This window comes from Vombatus ursinus, unplaced genomic scaffold (assembly GCF_900497805.2).
Source record: "Vombatus ursinus unplaced genomic scaffold, bare-nosed wombat genome assembly UNPS02011334.1, whole genome shotgun sequence".
Lineage (NCBI taxonomy): Eukaryota > Metazoa > Chordata > Mammalia > Diprotodontia > Vombatidae > Vombatus > Vombatus ursinus.
In genome coordinates, this window is record NW_020951112.1 from 7,645,681 (window position 1) to 7,663,523 (window position 17,843).

Here is a 17,843-nt window from a genome sequence, read left to right on the forward strand (position 1 = left end):
AGTAAAAGACAGAAGGAGGAGTCAGATGTGTAGGTAGGGAGCCAGAGAGAGAGAAAAGAGAGTAGAGGGTGAATGATGGTGCATTAGGCTTCAGAGAGGTTATGGAGGATGAGCATTGAGAGGTGGCCCCTGGATTTGGCCTGGAAGAGATCAGTAGTGATGTAGGAGGGTGGTTTGAGTTGGATGATGAAGCCTGGAACCAAACCGTAGAAGTGACAGGACATGGAGGCTGCCATTCCAGACGACCTTGTCAAGGATCTCAGCCACAGCAGGGGAGCTGTGGGATGTGTTTGCCTCGGCACGAAGGGCTGCTTCTTCAAGTGAAGGAGGAGATGGCAGGAAAAAGCCTCTGAGGGGAGAAGAGCAGAGCGTGCTCTTTGTGCATGGCCTCAGTTTGGTCAGTGAGAAGCTTTCAAACGAAAAAGTTTGAAAAGGCACTTGGAAGGAGTGAAGGGAGATTTTGATTTATCTGGATGATGCACTTCCTGTCTGACACCTCTTTCGGTGCCCCCGCCCCCAAGCTCACTAAAGGCAGCATTGTTGTAGATATTCCACAGAGTTTATCATCTGGGGATTTGTCTTTTGTTTTGCTGATTGTCAGTAAGATTCCATAACTGATGGATAATTGACCCATCTTTTCATGTTTAGACACGTGTGTACTGGCTTAATGCTGAAACATTAACATGCCATATTACTAGCTGTGCAGATTTGCCTACAGGGAAGTGTAGATTTTTCTTTGATCATTGCTTTCACTTGGGAACTGAGGTGGAATCTTCCAGCTTCTGTGCTGCCTAGCCATAGTATATTGCCTTGAAGCTTGCAAAGATTATAGTCATGGAGTAGATTTAGATAATGGAGGCATCAGGGACTTAATGCATTAGGTTGCAAAATAATTATGGACAGTTCGTTACAGTATTCTTCTACTCCTTTGTGTTTGTAAAGGACAAGTAATCCAAAATCAGCTTATCCCAGTCTTGATTCTTGTCATTTGAAGACCTAAAAAGAGATCTGAATTATGTGTTAGAAAAGATTCATTCTTAGAAAACAACTTTTCCTCCATCTTAGTTTAAAGTAGGAACCTAGATTTATAAATGGGCCTGATGTACATAAAACTTCTGTATAAAATAGTCATTGTGTCACATGACCAAGAATAGGGAAATTGAGGCCCTCAATACAGTATTTCTCAGTGTTTTCTTTTTTCTGTTAGGATTGATTCCAGGAAAAGTTGATGAAATGATCCTTTGGTTTTTTCACAGTATGAGTCAAAGAAAAGGATTTCAGCAGAGGAAGCCATGAAACATGCATACTTTCGGAGTCTGGGAACAAGAATACATGCTTTACCTGAAAGTAAGAGAAATTCTGAAGCTTGTCTTTCAAACCTAAGAGCCTAGTCTTTTCCATAATTGGGTCAGAATTCCAAAAGGGGGATGGTCTCATGCTATTTCCATTCCTTCCTGTGTACCCCGTTAGTACATTAAAGGTGAATGATAGCAATTAACTTTGGGATGAAACTGAACTGTGCCTTTTGTAGTAGGAGACAAATGTGACATGATCACCAGCCCAAGAGCAGTGGCTTTGTTGTCAAGCAAAGATCAACATTTCAAGACCCTCAAAGATTTCCTTTTAGAAATGGATTTTTTTCTTAATGTGTTAGATATTGATTTCTTTGGTATTAACCTTTTATCTTTTTTACTTACGTCATTGGCAGTCACTTTCAGTAAGATAATAAGTAACACTTGTAAAGATGTCAAAAGTCTGGTCCGTCTCATTTTACTCCTATCACCTCCCCCTCCTGCTCCCCCTCCAACACTTTTACCCTAAAAAGGAAGTGAGACAGGTAAGAATTGTGCCAACATCCCAGCTCTTGTCTGCCTCCTTCCAGTATTTATTAATCCTTGGGTTCCACCGACACTAACTAAAGAAAAAGTTGACTTGCTCATCCTTAGGTAGCAATCAGTGGCAAAGTTATTTGCAATTGAGATGTAACAGTTTTCATTTCCTTCAATAATTCTTAGATGTTTTGAGTAAATAATGCTTCTCTCAGGAGGGGAGAGGCAAGTGAATCGTACTGTGACTGACAAATGATGTTGCACTTTTAGCTTTAGGTTTGGAACTCAAGCATTTTAATCCCATGAGAAGGACCGTCTTGATCATTCTCATTCACTTTATCTCTCCGTGGAGTTGAAGCTACATTAGGGGCACGGTCCTACAACCCAACCTGACTAAAAGAGTAGTGACTAGCTCCTTTCCCCTCCCCCTTGCAGTCATCAACAGATGGGTCTATTGATGTAAAATTCCTTTCATTTACCCCTTGTCTGTCGTAGCAGAGCATAACACCTTGTGCTTAGAGAAGTTGATGTTGGCAGCAGAAACCACTTATAAACAGAAGGAGGAGGAATAGTTATTTGGGGGGACATGTCTTGATTTTCTTCCTATCTTGGAACCGGGCAGAGTATATTTAGTAAGCACTGGGGTCCCAACATTTTTTAAAATTTTGTTTAATAGTTTCAACAAAATATTTTCCTCCTTATTCTAGGTGTCTCAATATTCAGTTTGAAAGAAATTCAGTTGCAAAAGGACCCGGGTTTTCGAAATTCTTCCTATCCAGAGACAGGTGTGTTTGTAATAAACCATTTCACGTGTCGATCTTGAATTTCTGAATGGAAACAAGCTTTTTGTTTATAAATTGGTTAGTAACTTTATTAATGTGAAACTCAGTGTCCTGTGCATACCACAATGGTATACTTTTAGAACTGCACGTAACTCGCTTTTCTATATGACGTGGGCAGCTCAGTGTATCTTCAGAGAAAAAATCAGACTCAGTCAAGTCAGGGGCCCTGAAGGCTGCCAATGACACAGAGACCTTTTCCAAGTGACCTGGCTCGATTGTGGAACACTCCATGCCCGGCACCCAGAGCGGACGATGCACCTCCTGCTTCCCTAGTCTTCAGGTTCACCACTTGGAAGCTGTAGACTGACCCTGGGCCCAGACGGGTTCATTAAAAAAGCCTGAGCCGGTCGCCCTGACCACGGAGTCTTAGCTTTTGCTGGCGGGAACGTGGAGTGACCTTGAGTCACCAAATCTGTGGGGTAAACGCTGGACTCTGAACTGCCTCACCCAGTGACTTCATATTTTAGGCCACGGCAAGAACAGCAGACAGAGCATGCTCCTTTAAGTTGGATAGCTGGCCTTGGGATCTCCGCTTCCCAGGGGAGTCTTTTTATTTCCCACCTGCAGATTGTGTTTTCATGTTTGCTGTCACAGTGTGACAATTTCTTGTACAGTTGGTTTTAAGGTCTCCTCTGCCATTAGAGCCAGGCGGTTACAACTGTTGCTGTAACTGGAGCTGCAATTTTTGTGCAGGACTGAGAAACACAGTGCATTATTTATTGCGGAATCATTGCTGCTAAGTAACTACTGTCTGTCTATTTAACACAACAGTCGAATGCCTGAAGAAGTTGCAGTGGCTTTATGATATGTGAATGCATCTGTTTCTCCTCACAAACTGTTGGACTGCTGCGGTTTTTGTTGGTTTGTTATTTTTATTAAACTGCAATGTTTCCTGGAATGTAAACTTAGCTTTGCTTAATCGTAAATAGGTGAACCATTTAATGCTCTAAGTTCATGAGACCATTTCTTATTTAACATTGGCAATGTGGTAGTTCCGAGATTTATAAGCACATTATGTTTAGAAAAGCACGTGACACACAAGGTGAATGCCTGCCTGCCTGCCCACCTGCCTGGAGGGAAAGCGGAGGAAGGCCAGGAGGCAGGAAGGATTTCCTCTTAGAAGGCCGGGCCTTGAGCCATGTGGATTATTTATTTGTCACCTCTAGTTTAGCAATGTTTGCATGCTCCTGAACGACGGTATACAGCACATTGACCTTATTTTATGTTGTGTTTTGATCCATTGAGGACTAACTCACACAAATCCGTTCAGACCCCCCCCCCCCCCCCCATCCTGTTATTCTTCTGAAATATTCTTCTTGTATTTGGTGAGAAGCAGGATGATTTTCTTCATTGGAGAACTGAGTTCATTTCCTACTTTCCCCCTCCCTATTCCCCGCCCTGATATTCACTTGGAATCAGCTGGAAGCTGTGATAGATACGTGACATGAGCCATGGTCAACGAAGTACTCTTCCCAAAATGAGAACTTGGAGGCTTTTAAAAAAGCATCACCACCCTCTGTTTACCAGAGATGACAGATGCTACGGCCCTGCCTGTGCATCTCATCCAGTGTTAGAATGCACCTGGCTGGGTGATGGGAACAGTGTTTTTAAGCATTTGTGTTCACCTTTAACAATTAGTTGTGTAGTGCATCTTACAGACTGTAAATCTTTATTGGGATATTTTGAAATGGTCATGTAAATCTCTGGCTGGTATATCATGAAAATAGTCATAGACAACTTAAATTTTTTCCTGACATTCACTGTAAAACATTCAGGGGTCCTACCATTTCTGTTCAGGAAATCTTGTAGTTTATTGTTATTTAACAGTATTAAGTGAATTTTTGTATATTTCCTTTTAACTTTATTTGTGAATAATGATTGTGGCATGTTTGGGGGGTGTTTTATTAATAGTTCATGATACTGGTAAATTTAATTATTTTGGGTTGTGTTTTGTTTTTTTTTTTTTTTTTTTAAATTTCTGGAAGAAACAGATTCATGTATACTGGTGAATATTGGACCACTACTGCTTTCCAGCATTTGTAAACTGGTTTTAGACCTAACAAACTGCTGTTATTTCTAACTGACAAACACGTATTAATATTGTACTTTTGAAAGTATAAATATTATGTGGAATTCCTTGGTTTTGTTTTGAAGTTTATAATAACAAAATCTCCATGTTGTTAAAATACAGTTTTGTTGAATTGTGATTCTTCCACAGAAGAGGTCCCATTGGGTGGAGTAGAGCTACTCTCCGTCATCCCTTCTGTCTCCCACCCTTTGGGATACTTAGGTAGTGGAGTAATGGTGATAAGAGCCTGACGCCTGTGGTCCTGTCTGGGGCCGTGGCTGTGTCAGGGCTGCTTTCATCTGAATGTGGGTCAGGGGGGACAGAAGTTCTGTGCATTAGAGGCAGATGTGTCAGAGTGTTCCCTGTGTAGCTTCATCCCCAAAGCCTGATTCTCTCAAGAAAGCAGGAGAAACATCACCAGTGTTTGCTGGGGGTGCCTGGGGAGGTGTCTTTCTCTCTCATTTCTGTGTTGAGGAAGCAGGTTGGCTGCTACACGATACCTGGCTGACACTCGGGACCGAAAGCAGGGGAAGGACCTTGAACCTCAGAAAAGTTCTCTTTTGTCCAAAACCAGCAAGGTTCTCAGAGGTAAGTAAGAAACGAATGTCTAAGCAAGTGGAAAAAAAAAAACAAAAACAGAAAGGGGGGTTGATGTTTGGTAACTTAGAACCCTGAGCAACATTGGTAACCATGGCAAATTCAGAATTATCAGTACAAATGTTGCACATTCACAAGGAAATGAAAACTTTACCTGATTGGCACTGTTGCATCTCTTCTTTGCATTGCTGATCCCTTACTGTTCTACAGTTAATTCTTGGCAATTATGCTTTTTGCCCCAGATAGAATATTTCAAATTAGGCATGCCCCTATGCCATGGGCAGACCTGGAACATACACTAGTCCAAAAAAAAAAATAGTGTGAGATCATAGAACCAGACTCAAATGTGTGATGCTTCTATTTTTTTTTTTAAAGATGCCTAATTAATTTCCCTCAAAAGAAGTGGCATTCTTAGATTGATTTCTTAAATGTCTCTGCCCACCATGAACATTATGTGGTGCAAAGTTGGGTGAGAGTTAATGCTCTGACAGGTACTCGGGAGAAGAGACAGCATTGTACTTAAAAAGAGATGGCTTCTTGAAGTCAGATTCATTTCCCAACTTGGAACATCCCTCTCCCCCCAGGGAAAAGCAAAGCCAGAGTCAGTCCCAGCTTATGGCTCACTTAGTCCTTTGCCACCTGATGCTGCCTTTCCCCGCCAAACCTCTTGGGTGGTCATACTCCATATCAGTGCAATCTGAATCTAACCCCTGTTTGGTCATGTTTCTTCTTTCAAAAATCACCCTTCTACTGACAAAGTTTTTATTATAAAATGTTAGTGTAACCTTTTTTTTTTTTAAAAAAAAATTGTTTATTGAACAAAAAAATGTAACAGTAAAAATGATACATACATAAATGCAAGTGAATGAGGATTTTCAGTTCTGTCCATTTGGTGAGATGTGTATATAAGGAATCCAACATACAGATTATGGTCGCGCAGCATTTTCATCATAGCTCTTTAAGACTCAGCAGGCATGGAGCTGAAGAGCTATTGTATACTTTTTTTTTTTAATGCTATTGCAAATCTCATCATCTGACTTAAAGGGAAAAAATATGTCTGTGTGAAAAATAGAATGAGGCAGGGTCAATGATAGCTTATCTAAATGCTTCCAGCTATCATTCATTTTGCTAAATTAGCAGAGTTCTTAACCCATCATGATAGGTATTGTATTTTTCCATCCATAACAACCCACTATAGGTTTGATTGATGTAAGAGACAATCAGTGTGTGTGTGGGGAGGGAAACAGGATCCAACCAAGTTAGATTCACATCCTCCTGAATGCTATTCCTTAGCCATTGACGGGGAGAAAAAGGGGCCACTGGAAATGTTTTTGTCTTTGATTCAATAACTTGGTCGTTATTGTAGGAACTTGGTTGTTGGAATGATTTCTTATATTTATGTGATGTTAGAGACAATACAGGTGATATTTTGAGCCTGGTTTTTCTCTGTGACTCAAGCAATCAGAAAGGTTCTACCCTTTCATTTTTTTCAGCCATGGGAACACTGGCGTGCAACATGATGGCACAGTGGAAGAAGTATTCAGATCTTGACTAAATAACATCTGTGGGGCTTTGGAGAAGTCATCTAATCTCCTTGGGCCTTTGTTACTCCGTTTTTTTTTTTTTTTGTGAGGCAATTGGGGTTAAGTGACTTGCCCAGAGTCACACAGCTAGTGAGTGTTATGTGTCTGAGGCTGGATTTGAACTCCTCCTAACTTCAGGGCCAGTGCTCTATCCACTGCACCACCTCGCTGCCCTGTTACTCCATTTTTAAAAGTAAAAAGTAGATAGAATCTCAGAGTCTACTCATGTCCCGTTTCTGTTAGGTACTTTTGAAAAAGTGAAATATGGCTATGATATGCTAACATAATGGTAATAAGTAGACAGATGCAGCCTTACTACTTTATAGCTGTAGCCTGTATATTTGATTTTCCCCCCAATATGGTATGCCTAGAATCAAGTTTCCTTTGTTCCTTCTTTCCAAGTGATCCAAAAATTTGGAATCCCTGAACATCGGAAAAAAAAAAAACCAGTATCTGAATATTCGACTTCAAAAATATTTAAGTACTAGTTGTAAGAGCTTTATAATATTTATGGTTGTCCCATAGTAGTGCATTTAAGGGATGATCCAGACCAATTAGCTGTACAGTAATCATCCAAGATTATTTTTATAACCAGTAAAGTAATTAGAGATTATAATTAACCCAATCTTGAATTTACCAGTACCAGATGCTTTTCCCAGGGTCTTTTCTTCCATCCTGTATTAGGATGCCAGTAATTTCCTCGAAGAAGCAGAAAATACCATTAGAAGGAAGGTTGCCTTTCATTTACGCCTTGTCCCTTGGGACACATTTTCATAATCGTTGCTCTAAACTGCAAATGCACATTGACTATATAGCTTGTTCCATATTACTTGAAACAGTTAAATTCAGTTCCACAACAATAGTGCTTTCAGAAGATGATTAATTTGAACTCATATTGGATTTCTTTCACCTTGACCATAAATTTAAGATACATCACATTAAGTAGAGCATTCTGCCCAAATTTTCAAAACTGAGAACCCCCTTTAAAGTGAGCCCCTTTGAAAACACTAGGTTTTAAATATTCTACCTACGATCCTAAGGGTTTCAGGAAACCCTGAACACATATTGACAGAGTAAATCTATTCAGATGAGAGTCATTCTCTATGGAAAGTGGAAGCCCTGGTCGTTCTCATTTGCGAAGAGAACATGTAATGATTGGGAGCAATCCAGGATGGGTCCCAAGAGCATGGAAAGAGGCTCTCTTTGTGTAGCTTTTGCATCTTCATTCCCTGTTTGCAAAGAATCTGAAAGGTCTTGTCGGCAGCTAGAAAATTTGTCTTTTGAAATTATGCTTTTAATACGCCCTTGGAGCATTTCAGTCTATGAATATTCATTGTTTAAATATGGCTTGGTTTATTCTTTAAAAAAAAAAAACAACTCATTACCTTGGACAGTAGATTTACTATTGTCTTTCAGTTCAAAAAATTGTAAGGCAATTTTGTATACAATTTGAAAGCACAAAGTAAAAAGTTATATGGATGTGCTTTCATATTGCCTACTTGTGAAAAATAATGCATCACTACCATAGCGCTGTTGGATACTAATTTTTGTCTTTCAACCATTTTCTCTTAATACTAGAAAATATATAAATCATTTACATAACATTAAACATTATGCAAAAGAAGGCACAGCCGGTTATAATGTACATAAGCACAGTGCAGAATTAAAGGGAGGAGAAGCTTCACATCCTTATTAGATACAATGAAATCCATTAAGAAAAGTTCTTTACTGTCAACAGTGTTCAACACTTGAGAGCTAAGAGAATACAAAAACATGAAAAAAATCATTTAATGCAAAACAGGTTTTTATATATACTGGTACACACACACACACACACACACACACACACATATATAAAACTGTTGAAAAAAATGCTAACGCAACAAATTAGACTATCCAAGTAATGGAAAGTGCAAACCAAAGTAACAGGGTTTCACAATGTCCTTGTCACGACACAGGAAAACTAGCCCGTTGGGGTGGATTTCTTCTATCAGTTAACAAGTCCTTTAATGTGGAGAGATCATCAGGATTTCTGGGCACTTGAAGAAAGCAGTCCCGGGGAAGAGGCTCTGTCCAGGCTGGGGATTGGCACTGGTATGTGGCCATTGAGCAGAGTTGGGAACTAGGCAGGGGAGAAAAAGCAAAATGTCACTGTCATAAACCAGTGCGAATGGCAGTCACGTGGTATGCCCAGTAGAAAGACACCTCAGTCCTGCCCTGCCAGAACAGGTCCCAAGCACAGCCCCTGAAGCCATACTGATTGATTGGCTTTTAAATATTGAGAGGAAACTAATTATGGAGAGGCCAACCTTCCTGGCTCTCTCAATGTGGGAGTCAATGATAACGAGTCATTAATACTGTATGAGTCTTCCATCCAGGCAACTGTTAGCAACAGTGGAGAAATATGTTCTTGTCTTGTGAGATTTCAAGAGTGACTCTGTCATCGTGAAAGGTAGGTAACCTTTGGGTTCTTGATAATCATGTCACCCGACAAACATAAGCCCTGATAGACTGTTGTCCCAGGGCCAGCTCAACCAAGACTGGAAAAGCTTGATTACTAAGCCCAGCCCCTTTTGGAGCCAGAGCAGTTCATAAAACCAGCTGCTGGGTGGTGGAGGAATTCCAGTTTATTAGATTACTCCCATACTGATAAAATCAAGAGTCTTTTATTAAAAGTATTGGGAGTACACACTTTAAAACAGGGAACAGAAAGAGAGCTTAGCCTGAAACATAACCTTCATTTGGTAGCTGTGCTTAAGAACAAAATCAGACCGGGGTTTGTGGACTGGCAATAATCAGTTTTTGGTCAGATGGCCTGTGTTTAGCCATCGACACTCCCAAATGACTTGAGAAGAATTAAAAGCCTTTTAGGGGGCAGGTAGGTGGTGCTGGGCCTGAAGTCAGGAAGGACCGGAGTTCAAATCCATCCCCAGACCCTTACACGTTGTGTGACTGGGCAAGTCAGTTAACCTCTGCCTGCCTCAGTAGCTTCAACCGTAAAAATGGAGAGGATAATATCTACTTCAAAGGGACATTATGAGAATCAGTCAATTCCACCATAACTGGTCTTTGGTCAGTCTAATCCAGGGATTTTTGGTCTTTTGCTGTTGTTTTCACCCCTTGGGCAGCGTCTGGTAGAACTTACGGATCCCTTCTCCTAATAGTGTTTTTAAATAATTGATGGAAATGCTAAATTTCCATCAGAGGATGGTGAAAATAAAGCTGTCACTTCCTCACCCTCCCCCCATTCTAGTTCATGGACCTCCATGGACTCCAGGGCAAGAATGTGCCTGGTCAAAGCAATCAATCAGCAAGCATTTGTTAAGCAACTCTTATGTGCCCAGCACTAAACTAGGCGCTGGGGATGCAAAGGAAAAGGGAACAGTCTCTCCTGTCTACAAAGAGCTTACATTCTGTCAGAGGAGAAACTAGCTGTTTATATCCGTCAACACCTATTTGTTAAGCACGTGCTCTGTGTCAGTCCCTGAAGATAGGATTGTAATCCTGTCTCAAGGAGCCTTCCTTCTAATGAGAGAAATCAGTATAGACAGATGACAAACAGTGTGAACACGTGCAAATGTCTGCTAGGTAGTTTGGAAGGGAAGGCTCTCGCAGTGGGGGAGGGAACAGGAAAGGCTTCCTGCAGAAGATGGGGAGGAAGCTGCATCCTCAACCACCGGAGGTGTGCATTCCCACAGTCGGGTGCCCAGACACAGATGGTGTTGAGGAAGAGGAATAATGTCTAGTGAGTCTAGAAAGAGAGCTTGGGACCGGGTTTATGTAAGGCTTAAATATCTCAACAGGTGTAGAGAAATCACATGCTCAGATGCCTGTTTAAGGGGGAAAAAATTACTTTGGCAGCCATTTGGAGGGTGAGAAGACAGAGACACAGATGTGCATTAGAAGGCTCTTGGAATCATCTAGGGGAAGAGGTCATGAGGGCCTAAACAAAAGGGGTCCGCATGTAAGAGAAGTGGGGAAAGGATGAATGACAAGATTTGGTAACTGGATATGTGGGGTGAGGGAGAATGAGGAGCTGAGGATAATGCTGTGGTTTTGAACCCAGGAGATCACCAGGGGAGAGGGGGGATCAGACAATGTGAACACTGAAGCATTTAGAGGAAAGGAGCTGGATCAGAGCTCGGATATCACTGGTGGAGGGAATTTCCAGGTGAGGATGTTCCTTATACCAATGTGGGCTGGCACCTTCTTGGCGAGTTCTAGTCTATGTGGTGGTGTCAAACAGATAAAATGGGGACCACTGATCCGTATGCGGATGTCTCTACAGGTTGCATATTGACTTTGTTTTCAGAGTGTAATATCTGTGTTTTACTGGCCACAGTTGGGAGTGAGTTGTCCAGGGTCACACAGCCATTGTGTGTCAAGGATGTGACCAAAGTCCAGATCCTCCAGCCACACAAACACAGAGAAACACGTGTGTACAGGCAGGGTGTCCCAAAAGTCTCAGTGCTGCTGAAAGGCTCTGTAGTCCAGTACGTTTCTCCATTTATCTAACGACCCATGACTTTTTTTTGCAGGAGGAAAAGGGTAAGAAGAGTTTCTCCAATTTCTTCTATGCTGGTGTTTTGGGATTTACCTCTTGATTCGATTTCAGCTTTTAAAGTTTAGAACTAAGACTTTGGGGAATGTGTGTGTGTATACTGAGTAGCAATTTTCAGTCTTCTGTTGCCTACAGCCTCTCTGTCCCTAAGACTGTCCTAATTACGAAGTACTCTTTTCATGTTCCCTCGTCTCCTCTGATGCTCCCCACTAATTTGCCATAACTGTCATCTCAGATTTCTTTTTTTCCCCCAGACTCAGGCAACAGCTTTTTCATGATCTAGCTGAGGCATCTGAGATCTGTCAGCTTTAACCTTAAAGATTCAGATCCAGTTTTCTCTTCTAATTAGCACCACAGCAAAGTTGCCAGTCTTGTTGAGAATTCATTACAGGCCAAGTCTATGTGCCTGCTTCCCTGATTCTGGGACATCTATGGCAGAGACAGAGTCTATGGAAAAGTCATTTTTGAAGGAAATTATTTTCAGACATGATGAATTTTTTAAAATTGCCTGCCCTGTCTTAACCATTTTGAAAAGCTCAAAACTTAGCTTCTCTTTCCATTTTATGTTCTGTTTTTCAGAATGCTCATTTTTTTTTCTCCCCTTTCACAGGAAATGCCCTTTTACAAAAGGGGAGGGGGTCTGGCTTTTGTTTCTCCATCATTTCCCTGACTGCCCTAGCTCCCAAATATATCTCTGTTTAACCCAATACTTTATACAGGTGTCCTTAACCTAGAGCCCATGAATTTTTTTTTTAATATTTTGACAACTATATTTCATCACAGTAGGTTTCCTTTGTAAGCCTCTGTATTTTAACTTATGCATTTAAGAACATTATTCTGAGAAGGGTCCATGACACACATAGTGGCTGCAGAATTGCAGTTAATTTATTGAAATACTAAATGAGAATCTTACCCATACACCCTCTGCTGAGTTCCAAAATGATTAAGTTAAGGAATGAAGAATCAATCAGTAATCAATTAAACACCTACTATGTGCCAGGCACTGGGTGTACAGATAGAAAGCATGGGACAGTCTTTGCTTACATTCAACCACAATCAGCTCTGAGATCATGAAACTTAGCATTTCATAGAGGCTACAAGTGAGGCCAGTCCTTAAGATTCAGCGAAGTCAAACGGCTAGAGAGTTAGAATTAGATTGGGAAAGTAAATCCCCCACACACACACAAAAAAGAGAAAAATTGGACAAGCTGAGATAAGACCCCTTACCTTTCTTTCCCTATCCCCTTCAAAAGAAAAAGGTCCCATACATATCATAATGAACTACAGAAAAGACTTCAGAGGCCATCTAGGCCTATTTTACAGATAATGATTTGCCCAAGGTAAGCATCAGAGTTGAAGATCTGAGCACAAGACACCCCCCCCCCCCCCCAGTGCATCCTGGCTGTGTGACTCTGAGCAAGTCCCTTAACCTCTCTCTGTGACTGAGACAGATCTGTAGGACTGTGGATTATAGGCAAATTGCCAGTCTGCCTCAGTGGAGTGATCTACCCCACAATTGAGATTACAGGTATATAAGTAAACAGAGGGGTCCTGTGGCCTTGAACCCATGCATATGGCAGGGGGGTGCCCCCCTTGAGGGATTTCATGGACAGCAGCCCAACGTCCCATATCTCCAGTCTTTGCCAAAGTGAAAAGCACTCCATGCTCACAAAACGATTAGGGATCCTCCAACATGGCCCTCTCCGTAATGAAATCTTGCCTTTGCCCGAGTAGGTACTAGACCTGATCTGTAATTGGCATGCAGAACTCCCAAGTGAGGGAATCCCTTTACCAGTGCAGCTTGGTAACTTCTCAGCAAGAGCAGGTCTCAAATAAGACTCCTTGCTTTAAAAAAAAAAAAAGTCAACTTTCTTAGACTTCAGCAGTGTCTCACGTAGCACACAAGGGCAGATGGCTGAAGATGCTTAATACCACAAGCGAGATAATCCACCTGAGCCTTACCAGGCACATCCCTACCCAACCAAAGCCCAGCTGTCCCCCTACTTATCCTGCCAAAGATGATCAAATCCAGTCAGCTAGGACAAGATGGCAAAGTCCTAAGTCTGGGACTTAAAATCAAAAAGCTCTTAACCTTTCTTGTGTGTTGCCTTAAAATATCCTAAGTACCAGGAAACTTTCCTCCAAACCTGGTCTTGAAGGCCATGTGAAAGAGGAACAGTATCATCCCACAGCCTGTGCAGGATCCGAAATCAATCTACAGTAATCCTGAATCCCCTAACGTGGTCTGCCAGTGTGCTGGCTAGCCCGTAGAGTTAGAAGACCCATCCAAAGCAGATGCCTTGCAGTGTTGGAAAGCAGAACCTGACAAGCCCTGTTCTGATGACAGTCTGGAGAGACGACCCATCCTATACAGGAGGGGTGGTGGAGAAGCAAACAGGCCTAGGAAACCGGAAAGATATGAGTTCAGATCTCACTGCTGATACTTTGGAAGGCAAGACTGAGCCCTGGACTTGGACTCAGGACCTGAGTTCAGACATCACCTCTGACTCGCTGTAGACACCTAAAACGATGTCCAAAATGGAATTCATTTTCTTTCCCCTCAAATTTCTCCCCACTCCAATCTCTCCTCCACTCAGCCACCCAAGCGATCTTCCTAATGTCACTTCCCTAGTCAAATGAACTCTAATGGTTCCCTGTCATCTTGAGGACCAAATGTAAAATGCTCTGGCATTCAAAGGTCTGTTTGACATGGCCCTCTGCTACCTTTCCGGTCTTCTCCCTTCCAGATATTCTATGATTCAGCAAAACTGGCCTCTTTGCTGGTTCCCAAACAAGGTACTCTGTTGCTCATCTTGGGCCTCCTCCAAGGCCCAGCCAAAATCCCACCCTCTACCTTTCCCAATTCCCCCTAAAACCAGTACCCTCCTCCAGTGAAATATCCATACCTTGCCTGTACATACATGTTTTCTCCCCCATCAGACTGTGAGCTATGTGAGAGCAGGGACTGATTTGTGCCATTTTTTTGTATCCCCAGAGCCCAGCATCTCTTAGGGGCATAATAAGTGCTTCTGGACTGAGTCTTTGGGAAGCACCATGGTTCTGACACCACTGCGTGACTTGAGCCATGCAAAGTATCCTCTCGAGGCCTTTGTTTCTTCAAACGAAGAATGAGGGGGCTGGAGGAGATGATCGTGACATCACAGACGCCAGTGGGAAGGGACCCTATGGCCCTCATCTGGTGAAGGGCGCAGACCCCTCCTCAGAATCACATTTTTAATGCACATCATCTCCAAGTTATCCTTGCAAGCTGTCTCCCCAATTAGGCTGCATGTTCCTGGAGAATGAGGACTGTTTTTTTACCTATCTTTTTATCTCCTACCCTTGGCACAGAGCCTGACACATGGTAGACTGACCAATTACAAGGCAAACTAATTATGGTAAAATACAGTTTGTTTATCTCTGTCTGTCTGTCTACAATCAGCTTCCTGGACCACAGGGTAAGAGTCTCTGGTCTGGTCTCCCCACCTCCCCTTCGTTTTATAAATGAGGAAAACTGAGGCTGGGAGAGATGAAGCAACTTGTCAAAGGTCACACAGATAGTGCCAGCAGCAGGACTTCAGTCTAGAACGCTAGAACCAGCACTGGTTCCGCTGCATTAAGATGTTTTACGTGCATGTTTCTTCTCAGTGTAGTTACAAATGATCAGAACACCATTTCTATAAGTTCAGGGATTTTGTTCAGTACTTTTTTTCTTTTCCTCTGACCTTAAAGATCAGAGGTTCTGAGCCTTTGGGGCATGTGGATCCCTCTGGCAGACTGGACAAGTCTGGGAGGGTCACTTCTTTTTAAATGCACATAAAATGAAATACACAGGATCACCAAGCAACTTCTACTTATCTCATTTGTATCAAGATATAGGCATTAGAGTTAATATTTTTTCAAGTTCCCAGACCTTCCATTAAGAGCCCCTTCCCGTGGGATGATCTAATCCTCCCTGTCTCTCAGCAGGTACGTTCATGTCCCAAGCTCACCTGAAACAAAGTGTTGGGTCCTTGCAGCTGGGCAGAACTCAGCGGGGCCACCGGGCTCAGGCTGCTCCAGAAGTGAATGCTAGACAGCAGCGGGCTGGGCGTCAGCAGCAATCCATTCGGACTCTACAACACAGACGTGACACATTCACCTACGTTTCTTTCTGCAGAAATTACCTCTTTGCATCTTTGTTTCTTTGTCTTTTTGCTTAGGCAGTTGGGGTTAGGGGACTTGCCCAGGGTCACACAGCTAGTAAGTGTCCAGTATCTGAAGTAGGATTTGAACTCAGGTCCTCTTGACTCCAAGGCTGGAGCTCTATCCACCGCGCCACCTAGCTGCCCCTGGTTGCATCTTTAAAGGATTTAAAGGAGTCATGTTTAATACCTCAAACAATCCCAGCGAGTCAATTTAAATTCTGTGGTGCACCTAGCTAGTGCCTGACACCGAAAAAGGACTTAAGTGCTTTCTTAATGAATAAAAAAAAGTATTAATACTTTTCATTCATTCATAGAAGGCACTTAAATGTTTATTCATGGGGTAGCTGGATAGAGCTCCGGCCTTTGAGTCAGAAGGGCCTGAGTTCAAATTTGGCCTCAGACACTTGACACCTGGTTAAGTCACTTAACCCTGATTGCCTCACCGAAAAGGAAAAAAAAAAGCTTATTCATTCATTCACTCAGAAACTCTTAGTCAATCCTTGTTGAATTGAGTTGAATTGAGTTTATATGTGCCTACCTGGTATTGTGCAATATAAAGGCAAAAATGAAAAGCAGCCCCTGACCTCAAGGGACTTCCATTCCTTTGGGAAAACCAAGCAGTTGACCTTCTTGAGAAACATCTGACCAAATGTATCTTCTCCCAAACTAATTCAGTTCAAGAAGCATTTAATAAAAACCTGCTGAGATGGGGCGGCTAGGTGGCGCAGTGAATAGATCACTGGCCTTGGAGTCAGGAGGACCTGAGTTCAAATCTGGGTTCAGACGCTGGACACTCTCTGTGCTACCCTGGGCAAGTCACTTAACCCCAATTGCCTCAAAAAAACCAAAACAAAATAAATACCTGCTGAGGATGCCAAGCCAAAACTACTATAATCCCTCTGCCCTCCAAGAGTTTATATTCTATTGGAGGCATAAAGCATGAACCTAGATACTTAAATACAGAATAAAGACAACATAACTACATAGTCACTTCAAAGGAGCGGATAGGACAAAGGTCTGTGGGTCAAAACCTTGTACTTTTTCAAAAGAGTTATGTATACTCTGCCTATTGAAACAAGCGTGTTGCCTTTAAAAAGAAAATTCCCTTGTGTTTCTGTTGTTTTGTTGTTCAGTTGTGTCTGACTCTTTGTGACCCCCTTTTGGGTTTTCTTGGATACTGGAGTGGTTCGCCATTTCCTTCTCCAGCTCATTTTACAGATGAGGAAATTGAGGCCAGCAGAATGAAGTGACTTCCCCAGAGTTGCCCAGCTAGGAAGTGTCTGAGGCCAGAATTGAACTCTGGTCTTCCTGCCTCCAGGACTGGCACTCTGTCTCCTGTGCCACCTAGCTGCTTCTATACTGCTGCCTTCTTTATAAGGCTCATTCACACGCAACTCTTAGGAGCCTCATACCCATACTATGCAGAAAGGAAGGAAGGTTATTAAAGGTCTTTGTTTTTACAGATGAGGATACTGAGGTACAGAGCAGTTACAGTGACTAACCCAAGGCCACAAAGAATAGTAAGTGACAGAATAGAAGCTTAAACCCAGCTAAGAAATGAAAGGTGGGGGCAGCTAGGTGGCGTGGCAGATAGAGCTCTGGCCTTGGAGTCAGGAGGACCTGAGTTCAAATCCAGCCTTAGACACATAATACTTCCTGGCTGTGTGACTCTGGGCAAGTCATTTAGCCCCAATTGCCTCACTTAAAAAAAAATGAAAGGTACTTTTTGGGATCATACATCTAGTCTAACAATCTAACTTTATAAATATGGAAACTGATTCCCAACTTCAAGCAGTTTCCATAGCTTCTATCCAGAGGAGGTTCTAGAAAAGAAGTTCTTAATCTCAGGCCCATAGACAGCTTTCAGGAGGCCTAGTAACTTGAATGGGGGGGGCGGGGAATTACATCTTCATTTTCGTTAACCTGGAACCGAATTTAACATTTCCTTCCATTATTTAAAACCATGGTTCTGAGCAAGGGTCCACAGACTTCATGAGACTGCCAACGGGATCCATGACCCAGAAAAGGCTGAAAATCCCTGCTCTAGAAGGCCAGTCCTTGCCAGGCCTGTCTGCCATTTTTGGAATTCTTCACCTTGCTCCCAGACTGTCTCCTACCAAGTTGGTTGACAAAGGGATCAAAAACAAACAGTCTCAATCTGTAACCCCCATTATTG

General features: G+C 42.3%; 2 protein-coding genes across 2 annotated transcripts in view; one reads left to right on the forward strand and one right to left on the reverse strand.

Annotated features, from left to right (window-relative positions):
• The window catches only part of CDK17 (cyclin dependent kinase 17), a 147,618-nt gene extending 142,811 nt beyond the window's left edge, over positions 1 to 4,807 (forward strand). Inside the window, exons 15-16 of the mRNA XM_027855787.1 lie at positions 1,257 to 1,347; positions 2,537 to 4,807. Of these exons, the coding sequence (XP_027711588.1) occupies positions 1,257 to 1,347; positions 2,537 to 2,652 (207 nt within the window). The 3' untranslated portion in view covers positions 2,653 to 4,807. The remainder of the gene's footprint in view (positions 1 to 1,256; positions 1,348 to 2,536) is intronic.
• A 3,886-nt stretch (positions 4,808 to 8,693) lies between these two features.
• Positions 8,694 to 17,843, reverse strand: part of ELK3 (ETS transcription factor ELK3) — a 93,483-nt gene continuing 84,333 nt past the window's right edge. Inside the window, exons 4-5 of the mRNA XM_027855797.1 lie at positions 15,473 to 15,595; positions 8,694 to 9,041 (exon numbers count right to left, since the gene is read on the reverse strand). Of these exons, the coding sequence (XP_027711598.1) occupies positions 8,943 to 9,041; positions 15,473 to 15,595 (222 nt within the window). The 3' untranslated portion in view covers positions 8,694 to 8,942. The remainder of the gene's footprint in view (positions 9,042 to 15,472; positions 15,596 to 17,843) is intronic.